This window comes from Phacochoerus africanus, chromosome 11 (assembly GCF_016906955.1).
Source record: "Phacochoerus africanus isolate WHEZ1 chromosome 11, ROS_Pafr_v1, whole genome shotgun sequence".
Lineage (NCBI taxonomy): Eukaryota > Metazoa > Chordata > Mammalia > Artiodactyla > Suidae > Phacochoerus > Phacochoerus africanus.
This window is the reverse complement of record NC_062554.1, coordinates 56,265,750-56,283,116: the sequence shown is the minus strand read 5'-3', so window position 1 is coordinate 56,283,116 and position 17,367 is coordinate 56,265,750. Positions and strand designations below refer to the sequence as shown.

The window sequence follows — 17,367 nt, the reverse complement described above, 5'->3', positions numbered from 1 at the left end:
GCTAGCAGAGCCTGTCAGCACCTGCCTGTTGGACAGCGCTGGAGTAGCTCCTGGAATCCTCCTTCCCCATTGCCTATAAATCAACATCAGCAGAGCTCTATAAATCATGCAATTAAAAATATAAGAAAGGAAATCAAATATGACAGTTGCTTATAAAGAAAGTTCAGGTACAGGGCATTTGCTATTTGATAAATTTCCAGGTTTAAAAAAATATGAAATGTTTTGAAAATTTTGAAGCTCTTGGAGCTCATCAGTAGTAGAGTAGTGTCATGTGCCAGCTCTGTGCCTAGGGTTTTTACATGTATCATATAACCCTTAAAATATCACCAGGAGGTAATTATTATCTCTGTTTTACAAAGGGTGATACTGAGGCTCAGGAGTTGAGTGATTTGGGCAACCACTGAGCAGCCGAGCCAGTGGGGAAGACAAGATGTTCAGTTCGGAGTCTATGGGTTTTCTCCTATACCCTGCCGCTTCCCATCTAAGCTTAAGGCTAAAATAGATGTTAGAAACCACTTTATATTCTCATTTTACAGATGAGGACACTGATGCTAGAAGATTTAAAATGACTTATTTAGTAGTGGACTCATGCCTAGAATTCAGTTTTATTGAACAATTTATTAGCAATAAATAATTGCAGAATGTCACACTGGTGTTTTGAGTAGTTTAGTAGTTACAAAAGCTCAGTAGGTCTTAAAACTTTATCTTAAAGAATAAAAACTGGGGGAGTTCCTGTCGTGGTGCAGTGGTTAACAAATCCGACTAGGAACCATGAGGTTGTGGGTTCGATCCCTGGCCTTGCTCAGTGGGTTAAGGATCCACCGTTGCTGTGAGCTGTGGTGTAGGTCACAGACACAGCTTGGATCTCGCGTTGTTGTGGCTCTGGCGTAGGCCGGTGGCTACAGCTCCGATTCGGACCCCTAGCCTGGGAACCTCCGTATGCCATGGGAAGTGGCCCTAGAAAAGGCAAAAAGACAAAAAAAAAAAAAAAGAATAAGAAATGGGTATTCTTATTGCTGCTTTAGATTCTAAACAGTTTTTGTATTTGCTTTCACCATCTTGGGCTTCTTTATGTGCTAACAGTATCTGAAATTATTAGGAACTGCCATGGTGGGCAGTATTTCACATCTGTATTGCTGAACTTTATGAGCCAACTTCCCAATGTGTAGATGACCTGTTCTCCTATTTTGCTCCACATCTGCTAAGTAGTTATTTCCTTCTTCCCCGCCTTTATCCTTGCCTTACGCAGTTTCTGATATTCTGTGTCATGTAATGTTTACTTCCTTATGTTGGTAGGATTAGAAAAAAGGTATTTCAGTCTGGAGTAAATATCCTGTCCTTTCCCATCTCTGCTTACTTGCTCCTCTTCAACCTTCAAGTTTTACATTCCCTGAGAAGTCATCCCTGGACATCTCTGTTGGGATTAGGTGTCTTCTCTTTCCTCTGCACCCAGTCTATACAAATAATCAAGGACCTGCCACGTGCAGATCTAGAGTTACATTCCTTGACTTGAACGGACAGTGAGATGGGGAGACAGACAGAAAAATGCAATATGATGGAATATCTTTTTTTTTTTCTCTTTCTGTCTTTTTGTCTTTTTTCTAGGGCTGCACTCGCGGCATATAGAGGTTCCTAGGCTAGGGGTCTAATGAGAGCTGTGGCTACCGGCCTACGCCACGGCCACAGCAATGCGGATCCTTAACCCACTGAGCAAGACCAGAGATCAAATCTGCATTCTCGTGGATACTAGTCAGATTTATTTCCACTGAGCTGCGATGGGAACTCTGATGATGGAATGTCTTTAAAAAAAAAAAAAAACTAAAATGTGAGTGTTCATTATGTAGCAGGTCTTGTGCTAAGCATTTTATATGCATTATTTCATGTTCTCTCGATAACCTTATGATCCCGATTTTACAGAGAAGGAGGGGGATTTAGAGACTGACCATGTTTTGCCTGAGGCCCGTTAAGTCACAGAATTGCTACCCTAGTCCAGGTCGAACCCTAGCTCACAAACACCATGCCTCTTGTACTAACCGCTGCCGCTGCACAGATTGGAACACTTTTCCCTGTGTGTCCCCCAGACCTCCACTGGCTAGGCACAGGGAGAGGAGAGCCTCAATGGTTAAGTAACAGTTACTTAACAGTCATACAGCCTCTTGAATTCAGTATGCTCTCTCAGAGACTTTGGAATTCAAAATAGAACACAAGGTATGTCCAAAAACTCATCACAAAATATGAAAAATAACCTGTTTATTAGTACAAGATCGATTAAATACATGATATAGTCTTAAAATGAATTGATGCAGCTTTAATAAAGGAAAGAAATAATATAGAGTGTGGAACAATGTAGAAAGAATGGTAGTATGTGAAATAAACAAGGTTTAAAAGAGATGCTACTTTGTATAGAGTCAATGGCATACTGCTATTTGTGGTTGGAGAATCAGAGAGTATCTTTCTGCTTACATATATATAAAGTATCTTAGAAAGAATAGATAAGAAATTGATAGTATAGGTTGGTTCTGAAGAGTGGCTTAGAGTGGCTAAGGGATTCCAGGTAGAGAGATTGTCCAGTATAACTTTTTGTGCCTTTTCAATTTTGAGCCACTTGAATTTACTATTAAAATATATGTATATATGGAGTTCCTGTTGTGGCTCAGCAGGTTATGAACCCAATTAGTATCCATGAGGCTGCAAGTTCGATGCCTGGCCTCAGTCAGTGGGTTAAGGATTTGGCATTGCCATGAGCTGTGGTATAGGTTGCAGATGTGGCTTGAATTCGGTGTCACTGTGGCTGTTGTGTATCCCTAACCTGGGAACTTCCACATGCCACGGGTGCAGCCCTAAAAAGCAAAAAAAAAAAAAAAAAAGTAAATTAAAATAAAAGAAATAATAAGCATCTTTCTAGAAATGAAAACAAATAAGAAAGGCACTCTGGGCTGAAGTATTTCCTGAGTGCAGGGATGAGCCTGTCTTGATGCTCCCTGATCCTGGTGCCTGGCACAGTGTGCCCTTGAGTATTTGTGCAATCTATGAACCAAGTTGAAAGGAAAAATCTCAAATTCCTGTATGGGAAAAGCACTACATCTCTTTTGTAGTATTAATTCCTGCTAAAACTACATGTCCTAAATATAATCATGAACAAACATCAGACATTCAAATTGAGGGACACTCTGAAAAATAAATGGCCTATGCAAGGTCATGTCAAGGTTATGGGGGAAATGGGAAAGACTCGTCCCTGTTCCTGATCAGAGGGGACTGACAGTACAGGACGGGACAATGGGGATGCACCCTGTGTGATGCCAGATTGGATCCTGGGCCAGAGAAAGAGGTGTCTCCTTTCTACAAAGGATGGTAATCATACAATTGGCAAAGTTTGTCTGTGATCTGTGAATTGGGTAATTAGGTAATAGTACTGTTTTCATGTTAACATTCTGATTTTGATAGTACTTCTGTGGTTATGCAAGAAAATGTCCTTTTTTTTTTTTTTTTATAAAGGGGCTTTGTGTCTGCAACTTAATTTCAAATACTAAAAGATAAAAAAAAAGAGGGAGATATTTTAAACACGATAAAATGTTAACATTTGGAGAAACTCAAGAAATGCAGGAATTCTTTTTTTTTTAATTTTTAATTTTTAATTTTTTTGTTTTGTCTTTGTTGTTGTTGTTGTTGCTATTTCTTGGGCCGCTCCCGAGGCATATGGAGGTTCCCAGGCCAGGGGTTGAATCGGAGCTGTAGCCACCGGCCTACGCCAGAGCCACAGCAACGCGGGATCCAAGCCTCGTCTGCAACCTACACCACAGCTCACGGCAACGCCGGATCATTAACCCACTGAGCCAGGGCAGGGACCGAACCCGCAACCTCATGGTTCCTAGTCGGATTTGTTAACCACTGCGCCACGACGGGAACTCCTTTTTTTTTTTTTTTTTTGAATTCTTTATACTGTTTTTGCTGCTTTTCTGTCTGAAATTATTTCAAAATAAACAATTTTAAAAAGCACTTCTGATTTGGAACATTTTATGATTTTGTAATACTGAGCCTTTTATGTCCTTTTATTCAACTTTGTGATTTTCTTCCTATAGATCTTTATAGTGATGCTTTGTTCCTACATTTCTTAATATTTGTGTCCCTTTAAAAAGATGTAACAGCTTTGTTGAGGTATAATTTACATACTATACAGCTCCCCCGAGTCTCTTTTTATATGTGCTTAAATAGTATTACTAAATGAGAAAGGCTTTTTTTTTTTTTTTTACAAAAATCAACATTATTATGGTATAATTTACACATGATAAAATTCACGTATTTTAATTGAATGGGTTGATGACTTGTGGCACATGAATTCCCCATGTAACAACACCCCAGTCTAGATATAAGATGTAGAACTTTTCTGTTTCTCCAGAAAGTGCCTGCTCTCCCCTTTGTTTATATAGGCACCTGTTGGTGGCCATGGGCATTATTTCCAGTACCCTCTGAATGGAGGGAAGAAAGGCAGGGTGTGTGCGGGGTAAGTGTGTGTGTGGTGGGGTGGTTTCGGGTGGGGGTAAGGTTAGTGGTGTTGAGGCTGAGCATGATCAAGCTCCTCAGTGGCTCGGAAGAGGCTCGCAGGCAGTTTGAACAGGATGGTTCAAATCACACATTGTAGATTTAGGTCCTGACATTGGTTGTTACAGTATCTTTTTCTTTTTCTTTTTTTAATGGCCTCAATGTGGCATATGCAGGTACCTGGGCCAGGGATTGAATCCAAGATGTAACTGCGACATATGCCATAGCTGAGGCAGCACTGGATTCTTTAACCCACTGCCCTGGGCCAGGGATTGAACCCAGCCTCTGTAGAGACCCAAGCCGAGACCCAAGCTGCTGCCACCTTGGATTCTTAACCTACTGCACCACTGTGGGAACTCCAGTCATTATAGTATCTTTTCTTTCTCCTTTGGGCTTTACTCTGCTTCCAGGTTGGAGCATGTGTAGTCTAAGAATGTTTCTCACTATATTTCTATTAATAATGGAGAAGATTCTGGCTAGGTCCTGGGCAATGATCCTTCTTACCTTTAAGTTGAGTGGAAAATAACAGTTTCTGAGTTCCCTTCCTGGCTTAGTGGTTAATGAATCTGACGAGGAACCATGAGGTTGAGGGTTTGATCCCTGGCCTTGCTCAGTGGGCTAAGGATCCAGTGTTGCTGTGAGCTGTGGCGTAGGTTGCAGACGCGGCTCGGATCCCGCATTGCCGTGGCTGTGGCGTAGGCCGGTGGCTACAGCTCCGATTAGACCCCTAGCCTTGGAATCTCCATATGTCTTGGATGCAGCCCTAGGAAAAGACAAAAAAAAAAAAAGAAAATAACAGTGTTTGAAGATGTAGATTTTGTGTATATTGATGTTTATTTAGAAAGGCTTTGGGTTTGTTCACTTATCACTCCTGTATTGACCAAATGGGAAACAAAGTTTATGTTTGTGTTGATCAAGTTGTAGCCCAGAAAATTCTTCCCCCTCTGCCTGCCTTTTCCCCCTTGTGTTGTGGCTTTTATTATTCTCCTCTTCATTTTGAGTAGTGATACAGGAAGTCAGTATCTAAACAAGTGTGCAAGGGAGGCATGAGCTGGCCGTGCAGCAGTGAGACTTGGTGTGAACCCAACACTTACCTGCATTTAACATCTGGAGGCCCCTTCCTACTTACCATGAGACATAAGAGAACTACAGTCAGCATTTGGGAGGAGCGTTACATCCACCTCACTGTGTCTAGAACAGAGCAAGCATGCAACACACTGTCATTATTACAAATAATTTCTCCATTTTTACCTTTCTGCCCAGGTGTGCTATCTTTTAAAATAATTTTTTTTTGGAGTTCCCATCATGGTGCAGCGGAAGCAAATCCGACTAGGAAGCATGAGGTTGCAGGTTCCATCTCTGGCCTCTCTCAGTGGGTTAAGGATCTGGCGTTGCCATGGGCAGTGGTGTAGGTCACAGATGTGGCTCTCACATCACTGTGGCTATGGTACAGGTCGGCAGCTATAGCTACAATTCGATCCTGAGCCTGGGAATCTCCATATGCTGTGGGTGCAGCCCTAAAAAGAAAAAAAAAATTATTAAAGTATAATTGATTTACAATGCTGTGCCAATTTCTGCTGTACAGCAGAGTGACTCAGTTATACATAGATATACATTCTTTTTTGTCCATTTTTAAAGTTTTATTGAAGTATAGTTGATTTACAATGTTGTGATAATTTCTGCTGTACAACAAAGTGATTCAGTTATATACACACATCCATTCTTTTTCGGTGTGTTTTCCTTTCCAAGCTTTTTTTTTTTTCCTCTTTGTGGTTGAAACTGTAATTCATTAAAGCCTTGATTCCTTTTCTCTTTTTCCAGGCACGTCGCAGAGAGAGGCCTTTTTGTCTTTTATGAACACGAGCGTGGTGGACAGATGACTGTCCTTCACCCCATGCTGTTCTAGGTGCCTGGGCTGCTGTCCAACAGGGAAGGGATGGATTCCAAAGATGAGAGCTCACACGTGTGGCCTCCATCCGCAGAACACGAGGAGAATGCCACGCAGGTGAAGAGTGGTCTTCTGGCTTGGCACTGATAGCAGCTTTTTAGTTGGGTATCTTTGGCTGACAGAGAAACAGCAGCTTCTGTATAGTGAATAGTTGGAAGGAGCAGACGTGCAGAGGTGGCACGTGAGAGTTTCAGCGCTCTGAGTGCTTCATCCACTTAGGTCATTGCTCTTTAGGGGAGCTACATACTCTGTAGGCTGCTCTGCCTCCCCCCGCCAGCTTATTGTCATAATGTCTCACTCCCGTTTTATTTCAGGGTACTGGTGCAAAAAGCCTCAAAGTATAGTGTTTCTTTTTTGTCATCTAGGAAAGGGTTTTGATTCTTTGTGTGTAATGAAGCAAAAGGCCTGTCTATAAAGCGAGTGGCTTTTCCTTTTCTTTTCAAATTCAGAATGTGAATTTCTGAAAATTGTCCCATTGAGTCCATCACAGCTCTGGAGGCTGTCACTTATTCAAATGCTGCTGTAATGGGTCATCTCTCCCTTTCATATTACCATCCTAACCAGCCACACAGTCTCTTGACTGTTCTTAGCAGAGGCAAACCTCTGCATTTTTGGTATGCATTTGCATTTTGGGAAGAGTCAGCAGTCATAGGGAGCCATATTTTATATGTGGCCAAACTATAAAACTTCATTTTAAAGCCTTATAATATATATGCAGTTGTAATTTTCATCCAATTACATAACTGTAGCAATATCAAAATCAGGAAGTTAACTTTGAAACCTTTAAATATACACATTTTATTTAATTTAGGCAGAGTAATAAATATTACAGTAAATAAAAACTGATTGCCTAGTATGATTTAAAAGTCTGAGTCTGAATGCTGAAAAAAGTTTCAGAGATGCTTCCAGAAAGATGAATGAGAACACCATTTTGATTCTCATGGCAACTATTTGGAGGGCTACTTTTGTTTGGCTATATATTTTGGTATTTTTTTTTATAAATAAAAATGTAGGGATTTCCTCTTGAGGCCCAGTGGGTCGAGAACCCAACTAGTATCCATGAGGTTTCAGGTTTGATCCCTGGCATCACTCAGTGGGTTAAAGATCTGGCGTTGCCATGAGCTGTGGTGTAGGTCACAGACACAGCTTGGATCTGGCACTGTTGTGGGTGTGGTGTAGGCCAGCAGCTGCAGCTCTGATTGAACCCCTAGCCTGGGAACTTCCAAGGCCACAATGTGGCCCTAAAAAAAACAAAAAAAAGAAAAAAAATAGAAACAAAAATGTAGTCTGTTAATAAATGGGGTTCACATTTGTGCGTCACCAGCTGGTAGACCGCAGAGCTGAGCACCCCTTCTGCACCCTCCCTCTGCAGTGTTCCTTCTCCCACCCAGGAATTCTGACTTAGCAGAGTACCAGGTGATGAAGACCAAGCTGAAAAGCTTGGATAACTTCTTCTGAGGAAATGTTTTTTCCTTTTTAAGCATTGAAACTAGTCCAAGATTTTTATGTTAACAAACAAATTCTAAACTCACAAAATTATCTAGCAGCACTTAAAACTGTGCAAATAGCTTATAATCCTAATTCTTCAATATCCAGACTACGTCTTCATGGCCAGATCAGATTTATGTAGAAGCTGGACCAAGCACTTAGTAGAGAAGTAGAAGTTTGTTTTCTTTCTGGGGTGCTTGATTGCATTTGGTCTCCAGTTTTCTTTCTGGAGATTGAATTAGCTTATATCATCTTTGGGATGTACTATTCTCCACTGGAAAAACTGGAATAAAGAAGTTATATCTAAAGCTGAGACAGTCCAAGAGTAAGAATTCCAACCGAAGAGGGTCTAACTTCTGTATCAGCACGTAAATTATTTCTCTCCCAAATGTGTACTTTGGCCATCTGCTGCCTACCTTCAATACCAGGGACCAGGCTGTGTGCCAAACTCCAGCCTTCAAGAGCCTGAACCTCCAAAGCTGGCAACTCAGACAGCATTTTACATACCCAGTTTTGGCTTTAGTTTCTGGTAGATAGAAAATAATTTCTCCTGGTGACACCAAAATAGTTGTCCAAAACCCCTTCAAAGGACGTTCTTAGAATTTTTTGTATCTTCACCTAGTTGACAAGGAAGAGTCCTGTTACATTCATTGAGTCAGCAGATGTTTACCGATATGCTTCCAGAACAGCCCTGGAGTAGGAAAGAGTGTAGGAAAGAAAGTGACCTTGTTTTAATGTGCTTGCTGAAAGGCACTTGTAGTTATTAAGTAGAATTTTTATGATCTGTTGGAAGCAATTGGCTATTGAGTCTTGACATATTTTTTCACATTTGTGTTTTGTCTTTTGGTAATGTCATCATAGGTGTCTTCTGTCACCTTTCCAGGTCCACTGAACCACCCCCTCATTACTCCCTAAAAGACATCTGCATTGGACATTTGAGACAAAGGGGTATTTAAATCGCTTGCCTAACCTTGAGCAGCAAATCAGTGGCAAAGTCCTGGGATCCCACTGTGTAAATGAAGGTGTATCAATTGTTTTCTTTTGGAAATGCAAGCGTGTCATGTTCTCGGTCACTTATGCATCTTTTTGAGACAGTTTTGTTTCACAAGGGTGGTTGCTACGTATTTGTCGTTTTTTTGTCCCAGGTGCACTTTGTTCCAGACGCTGGAACTGTAGCCCAGATTGTCTACACCGATGACCAGGTCCGGCCACCACAGCAGGTGGTGTACACGGCAGATGGTGCCTCCTACGCATCAGTGGATGGTCCAGAGCATACACTGGTCTACATCCATCCCGTGGAAGCTGCGCAGGCATGTGAAGGACTGTTGTTTATATAGTTTGTTAATCAATTAATTCACCAGTTACTTTGGTTGACTCTTTGCCAGTCATGGGGTTATTTGCTGGTGATGCAGGAAATGTTCAGCTCAGATTTTGCTCTCAAGGAGCTTACAGCCAACTTGGCAGAGGTAGATATGGCTTATTTATTTAAATCAAATGTAATGAGCAGTTAAAGCACTAGCCTTGAATGAGTTTTTTTCCTCACTGACTGCTCATTGACTAGATTATCAACTTGTTACTTTTCCTAAGTATGAAGAACCAGGGCAAAAATGGCATTTAGTTCTGTGTATCTTAATCAAAAATGGATCAGTGAAAACATGTAGATTATTTCAGTTAAATGCATAAGCTAGGGATCCTCCTAGCTCATTAACTTCTCTTTACCAATAACTTTGTGATTTGTAGGACTGTAATTGAAGCACAGGTAAAAGCTGTCCAGTTATAGCTACTTTTATTTTTTTGCCAGTGACTCTGAGTGTTAGTTTCTAAATGCAAGACATGAATATTCCCAATATATAATTTTTTTTGTATTGTTTGTACTTTAAATGTCAGAGCACTTTTGAACATATTAAAAGAGAAATCAGTTCCATGGTTTTATAGTAGGATCCTGGTTAAAAAAAAATTTATCCTCACTGGAGTTCCCATTGTGACTCAGTGGAAACGAATCTGACTAGCATTCATGAGGACACAGGTTCGATCCCTGACCTCTCTCAGTGGGTTAAGGATCCAGCATTCCATGAGCTGTGGTATAGGTCGCAGACATAGCTTGGATCTGGCACTGTTGTGGCTGTAGTGTAGGCTGGCAGCTACAGCTCTGATTTGACCCCTAGCCTGGGAACCTCCTATGGAGGTTCCATGCCATGGCTGCGGCCCTAAAAAGACCAAAAAAAAAAAAAAAAGGTCCTCATGAAATATTTAATCAAGAGACTCAGATCACTCCCAAGAAGAAATGAGACCCACCTAATAAATACTTTCAAATCTATATAATAAAAATGAAGTTGCCTAATAGTCAGATGGAACTTTTGGAATGTCCCTTTTTAGTTTTAGTCTCTAAATTGTATTAAAATAAGAACATGTAGGTTGTATAAAGAATGTGCCTTGCCCAGCTTTTAATTAATTACTGTTACTAAACATCTGTATTATGATAGTTTTTAAATGTCAAATCTAAGAAATCTGACACTGGCTGCAATTTTTTTTTTTTGCAGTTCTCTGGAGTCAACACTTAACCATGGTTCTTATGCCCATAGGTTTGCCAAAGCCTTGGGCAAATTAACCTTTTAAAAGCTTTAAAGGAAAGAATATTTTTCTGGATTGGAGATTTTCTGTGGTGCCCTGGTTAAAATGATTTTGAAGATTTTCCTTCTTTAAGTAGCTTAGCTGCACCATGACTCAAATTAAGTGTTTATAATGAGACTTTTAAAAAGGATGATTGTACTGGCTTTATCCAAAAGAGAATCTGTTGGACATTACATTTATTTTCCTTCTACTTCTCTTTGGATAATGAATGTGCATTTATATTTGAAAGAATTGTAATCCTTGAGTATATAATACTCCTCTGTTAGTCCGTATATCTCCAACCATTTTTATTTAATTGCAAATCTACCCCAGCGATACAGTGATACAGTGATACAGTGAATGCTTGCACTCTTGTTCATGGTATGCCTGTTTTAATTAACTGTGACATTCAACCTCAGGAGAGGCTTTGCTTTAGAATGAAATCACGAAGTATGAAGTCTATCAGTCAGTGGCGATGGTTAGTTTAGACGGTCTCTTTGGAGCCATCTGAATGAAAGGCTTTAGCTAAATGTAAGATTACTATCTTTATCTTCTTTATTAATGAAAGGTTATTACTAGGTATATGGGATTTAACTCTTGAGAACTGGTGCTTAGCAGTAGAATAATTTTTCCTGTGTAGATGAGCTATCTAAAGATCTGTTGATATATATATATATATATGTATATTTTTTTTGTCTAGACTCTGTTTACAGACCCAGGCCAGGTAGCCTACGTCCAACAGGATGCTACAGCTCAGCAGGTAATGAATTGCCTTTTTGCCTTTTTGTGTTTTGGGGATAATATACTCTGAAGTTACCCTTCCCTGGAATGCCTCCAGCTCTCTACACTGTGCATTCTCCGGATGTCTGTTTTGCACGTATTTAGAATAGTCTCCATTTCCATTAATGAAAGCAAAGCAGAACTTTGCTGGTGGCTCAGCAGGGTTAAGGAGCCAGCATTGTCATTTCTGTGGCTCAGGTCATTGCTGTGGCTCAGGTTCAATACCTGGCCTAGGAACTTTTGTATGCATAGGGTGTGGCCAAAAAAAAAAGAAGAAAGAAAGAAAGAAAAGAAAACAAAGCTAAACACTCTAATCAGGTAATACAAAATTGGTATTGTATTACAAATATTAGTAATACAAAATTTGTCAGGGAAATTTTAAAAATAAGCATATCCAGCTCAGATCCTGTGTGGCTGTGGCCGGCAGCTGCAGCTCCTATTCGACCCCTAGCCTGGGAACATCCATAGGCTGTGAGTATGGCCCTCACAGACAAAAGACCAAAAAAAAAAGGGTATCAACTAGACATTGGTTCAAGTACCAAAGAGTAATCCTGAGTTTTGAAAGGATCTCCTTATGGAAATGTGGAAAGAAGGTGCCAACAGATTTGGTGTCTGGTGAGGGCCCTCTTCCTGTTCTCAGCTGGCAAGATCCTCACATGGCAGGAGGGGCGAGTCTGCTCCCTGGGATCTTGTGAAAAGACACTAATCCCATGCACTGGGGCTCCACCCTCCTGATCTTTCAGAGGCCCCACCCCAAGTACTGGCACACTGGGAGTTAAGTTTCAACATATGTATAAATTTTGGAGAGACACAAATATCCTGTAGCAGAGTTACTATTTTAATTTAGTAATTTTGTACAATTAGGTATATTCTTTTTCTTTTCATTTTTCTTTTTTTCCTTTTTTGTCTTTTTAGGGCTGCACCTGTAGCATATGTAAGTTTCCAGTCTAGGGGTCGAATCAGAGCTGTACCTGCCAGCAACAGCACAGCCACAGCAACTCAGCATCTGAGTCTCATCTGCGACCTACACCACAGCTCAGAGCAACACCAGATCCTTTAACCCACTGATCGAGGCCAGGGATTGAACTGTGTCCTCATGGATACTAGTTGGGTTCATTACCACTGAGCCACAGTGGGAACTCCTAGGTATAGTCTTGATGTAACAAATCATGTCCATTTCTGTGACTATTTGTTGATTCCATCAGGAGGCAATGTTACAACTTGACAGGAAAAAATAAAATGAAATGCCTTTGACTTTTTCCTAGATGATTAATTCATCCACTTCTTTTTGGAGTGATGATTTTTTTTTTTCATAAAAAAGTTGAAGCCGGAGTTCCTATCATGGCTCAGTGGTTAACAAATCCAACTAGGAACCATGAGGTTGCGGATTTAATCCCTGGCCTTGCTCAGTGGGTTAAGGATCCGATGTTGCCGTGAGCTGTGGTGTAGGTTGTAGACCAGGCTCGGATCCCGCTTTGCTGTTGCTGTGGCTGTGGCGTAGGCCGACAGCTACAGCTCCGATTCAACCCCTAGCCTGGGAACCTCCATATGCCGAGGGGGCGGCCTAAGAAAAATGGCAAAAAGACAAAAAAAAAAAAAAAAGTTGAAGCAATAACCCCCCCCCCAAAAGAGTGTATACAAAAACTCAAACAAAATCTGCCTAGAAACATCCTCATTGACTTACAGTTGGTAACTGTTATTCCAGACTTTCTTCCAGATATAAAACAGACAAAGATAAACAAGCAGGGGGAAATGGCATTGTGCCCTAAATGCTATTATTAATCTAAATACCTTAAATTTACTTGAATTTAGCAGAAGAAGAGGGAATTGAGGTGAAACTGAAAGAAGTTGGGGTTGGTGTTTTTCCCTAACTGACCTTGAGCCCCTGTCCTCTTTGTCCTCAGCCGCCACTGTGATGACAGGCACTGACACTTCCTCCCCCTCCCCTACCTCCCACTGTTGGGGGCTAGTTGTATTATCATTGTTTTTGTTTTTGTTTTGTCTTTTTGCTATTTCTTGGGCCGCTCCCGCGGCATATGGAGGTTCCCAGGCTAGGGGTCGAATTGGAGCTGCAGCCACCGGCCTATGCCAGAGCCACAGCAACTCGGGATCCGAGCCGCGTCTGCGACCTACACCACAGCTCACGGCAACGCTGGATTGTTAACCCACTGAGCAAGGGCAGTGACCGAACCCGCAACCTCATGGTTCCTAGTCGGATTCGTTAACCACTGTACCACGACGGGAACTCTAGCATTATTATTGTAACTAATGTATTTATGTTCCGTTCAGTATCCAAAGCTATTTAGAATTTTGTCCCATTATCTCCTGGCATTTAATTTGTAGAAATCTTGAGTCTAATTTTGATCATTTTCTTCATTTCTTTTCTGTCCTAATGCCTGTTTTTGTGTCGTTCTTTATCCTTTAAGTTTTTCTTTGAAGTCTGATGACTTCATGAATCAGAATTCCCTTGGACAGGGTATGTCCTTTTGATGTATAGGTTAAGACTTTTTTTTTTTTGGTCTTTTTAGGGTTGTACCTAGAGCATATGGGTGTTCCTGGGCTAGGGGTCGAATTGGAGCCCCAGCTGCTGGCGCACACCACAGCCGCAGCAATGAGGGATCCAAGCTGCATCTGTGACCTACACCACAGCTCATGGCAACTCCAGATCCCTAACCCACTGAGAGAGGCCAGGAATCGAACCCGAAACCACATAGATACTAGTTGGGTTCATTATCACTGAGCCACAGTGGGAACTCCCGGTTAAGACTTTTATTTCTGGAACATTTTCATCTATTAGGCCTTTGAAGATCTTTTCAGTTTCATTTGATATGTTCACTTTTTCAGGAATATCAGTGTGAGTATATCGACTCTGCTTTCTGTATCTAACATTTTCTCTATGATCTTTTTTTTTTTGTCTTTTCTTAGGGCTGCACCCGTGGCATATGGAGGTTCCCAGGCTAGGGGTCTAATCAGAGCTGTAGCCGCTGGCCTATACCACAGTCACAGCAACGCCTGATCCAAGCCGTGTCTGCGATCTACACCACAGCTCACGGCAACACCGGATCCTTAACCCACTGAGCGAGGCCACGGATCAAACCCGTAACCTCATGGTTCTTTAACCACTGAGCCACAGCCGGAACTCCTCTATGATCTTTATATCTGTTATTTTCCATGTTATTTGTGTAATTTCCTTTATGGCCCCCATATTTCCTTACTGTGTTTTTAAGATTTTCTGATTAAATAATAACATACCTATAGAAAAGTATGGAAAATTATAATCATCAGTGCAGTGATATGTCATGAAGTGAACATACTCTGTACCAACACCCTGATTAAATACTGGAACTTCACCATCTCCTAACAGCCATCCTCACGCTCCTCCCATCACCTCTTCTTCCCTTCTCCTCACTCCCCTGCTTGCTAACACCAGGGATCCGTCTTTCATGATTTGGAACTTTATATAAACAGAATTCCTTAGCATGGTTTTCTTTCTGCCATGTGTGTTTTTTTTCACGTCATGCTTAGGAGAGTCACTTTGTTTGTGTGTCAGCGTTGTTGTGGTTTTTTTCCTTCTGTTTTGGTTGCTGTGTCGTGTTCAGCTCTGTGAATGTACCAGATGCATTCAGAAATGTGATCCCTCTACTTCGTTCTGTTTCAAGAATTTCTCAGCCCTCTGCTTTTCCACACACATTGTAGGATCAACCAGGAAGTGTCTGCCCAAGTCCTTGTAGGAAATTTGTTGGCATTTCATTGTATCTGTGGATCAGCTTGAGAAGAATTGACATCTTTACAATCTTGAGCCTTTTAGTCTGTGAATATGATCTATCCCTGAGTTTTATTTTTTTGTTTTTTTTTTGTTTTTTGTCTTTTTGCTATTTCTTTGGGCTGCTCCCGCAGCTTATGGAGGTTCCCAGGCTAGGGGTCTTAATCGGAGCTGTCGCCACCTGCCTATGCCAGAGCCACAGCAACACGGGATCCGAGCCGCTTCTGCAATCTACACCACAGCTCATGGCAATGCCGGATCTTTAACCCACTGAGCAAGGGCAGGGACCGAACCTGCAACCTCATGGTTCCTAGTCGGATTCGTTAACCACTGCACCACGACGGGAACTCCTATCCCTGAGTTTTAAACAGAAGTTCGGAAATTGCCTTCTGGATAGAGGTCTTTGGATAGATTTATTCCTGGATATTTGGTATCTTTTGATGGTATTGTAAATTACAGTATAATTTATTTATTTTTTTTTAATTTTCCCACTGTACAGCAAGGGGGTCAGGTTATCCTTACATGTATACATTACAATTACATTTTTCCCCCAGCCTTTCTTCTGTTGCAACATGAGTATCTAGACAAAGTTCTTAATGCTACTCAGCAGGATCTCCTTGTAAATCTATTCTAAGTTGTGTCCGATAAGCCCAAGCTCCCGATCCCTCCCACTCCCTCCCCCTCCCATCAGGCAGCCACAAGTCTCTTCTCCAAGTCCATGATTTTCTTTTCTAGGGAGATGTTCATTTGTGCTGGATATTAGATTCCAGTTATTAGTGATATCATATGGTATTTGTCTTTGTCTTTCTGGCTCATTTCACTCAGTATGAGAGTCTCTAGTTCCATCCATGTTGCTGCAAATGGCATGATGTCATTCTTTTTTATGGCTGAGTAGTATTCCATTGTGTATATATACCACATCTTCCAAATCCAATCCTCTGTCGATGGACATTTGGGTTGTTTCCATGTCTTGGCTATTGTGAATAGTGCTGCAATGAACATAATTACAGTATAATTTAGAATTTTTTTCATCTTCTAAGTTCTGTCAGTATTCATGTTTTCTATGGATACTGAGAGTTTTATTTCTATCCATCTTTCCATCTTTTTTTGGTCGAGATATAATTGACACATGGCTCTGTATTATAACTTTAATACAGCATAGTGATTTGACTCACATACATCATGAAATGTTTACCACAGGAAGTTTAGAGAACATCCATCATCTCTAAAATTAAAGAAATAGAAAAAAATTCTTTGTTTGTGATGAGAACTCTTAGGATTTACTCTCTTAACGACTGCCATATATAATATGCAGCATGTTAATTATATTTATCATGTTGTACATTATGTCCCTAGGACTTATTTATCTTTTTTTTTTTTTTGTCTTTTTGCCATTTCTAGGGCCACTCCCTCGGAATATGGAGGTTCCCAGGCTAGGGGTCTAATTGGAGCTGTAGCCCTGGCCTACACCAGAGCCACAGCAACGTAGGATCTGAGCCGTGTCTGCAACCACAGCTCACGGCAACACCGGATCCTTAACCCACTGAGCAAGGCCAGGGATCTAACCGGCAACCTCATGGTTCCTAGTTGGATTCGTTAACCACTGAGCCACGATGGGAACTCCCAGGACTTATTTATCTTACGACTGGAAGTTTGCACCTTTTGAACACCTTCATCCAATCCCCCCTCCCCTTACCCTCCATCTCTGGTAACAACAAATATGATCTCTTTTTTTTATGAGTTTGTATGTTTGTTTGTTTGTTTTTGAAGTATAATTGACATATAATACTATGTTAGTTACTGTTATACAACGTAGTGATTTTCTTCTTTACATTTCATTCGTTCCACGATGTCTTGTTATAATGTCACTGTACAAAGATATTACTTATTAACTGTATTCCCTACACTGTACATTTGAACCCATGACTCTCTTTGCAACTGGAAGTTTGTACCTCTTAATCTCCTCAACTCTTTCTTTCCTCCTCTCACTCCTCTACTCTGGTAATCACTTGTTTGTTCTTTGTATCTGTAAGTGTTTCTGTTTTGTTATGTTTGCTCACTTATATCTTTTATTTTCTGTTCTCTTTGTCTGCTGGCTAGGATCTCAGTACATTATTGAATAGAAAGGGTGCAGGTTCGATCCCTGGCCCATGCTCAGTGGGTTAAAAGTATCCAGTGTTGCAGAGTAGGTCACAGCTACAGTCTGATTCGACCCATAGCCTGGGAACTTCCATATGCT

At 41.0% G+C, this 17,367-nt stretch overlaps 1 protein-coding gene across 1 annotated transcript in view; it reads left to right on the top strand.

Moving 5' to 3' along the window:
• Nucleotides 1-17,367, top strand: part of PRDM10 (PR/SET domain 10) — a 94,459-nt gene that overhangs the window by 21,264 nt on the left and 55,828 nt on the right. Inside the window, exons 2-4 of the mRNA XM_047754315.1 lie at nucleotides 6,361-6,544; nucleotides 9,121-9,285; nucleotides 11,286-11,345. Coding sequence (XP_047610271.1) covers nucleotides 6,476-6,544; nucleotides 9,121-9,285; nucleotides 11,286-11,345 — 294 coding nt within the window. The 5' untranslated portion in view covers nucleotides 6,361-6,475. The remainder of the gene's footprint in view (nucleotides 1-6,360; nucleotides 6,545-9,120; nucleotides 9,286-11,285; nucleotides 11,346-17,367) is intronic.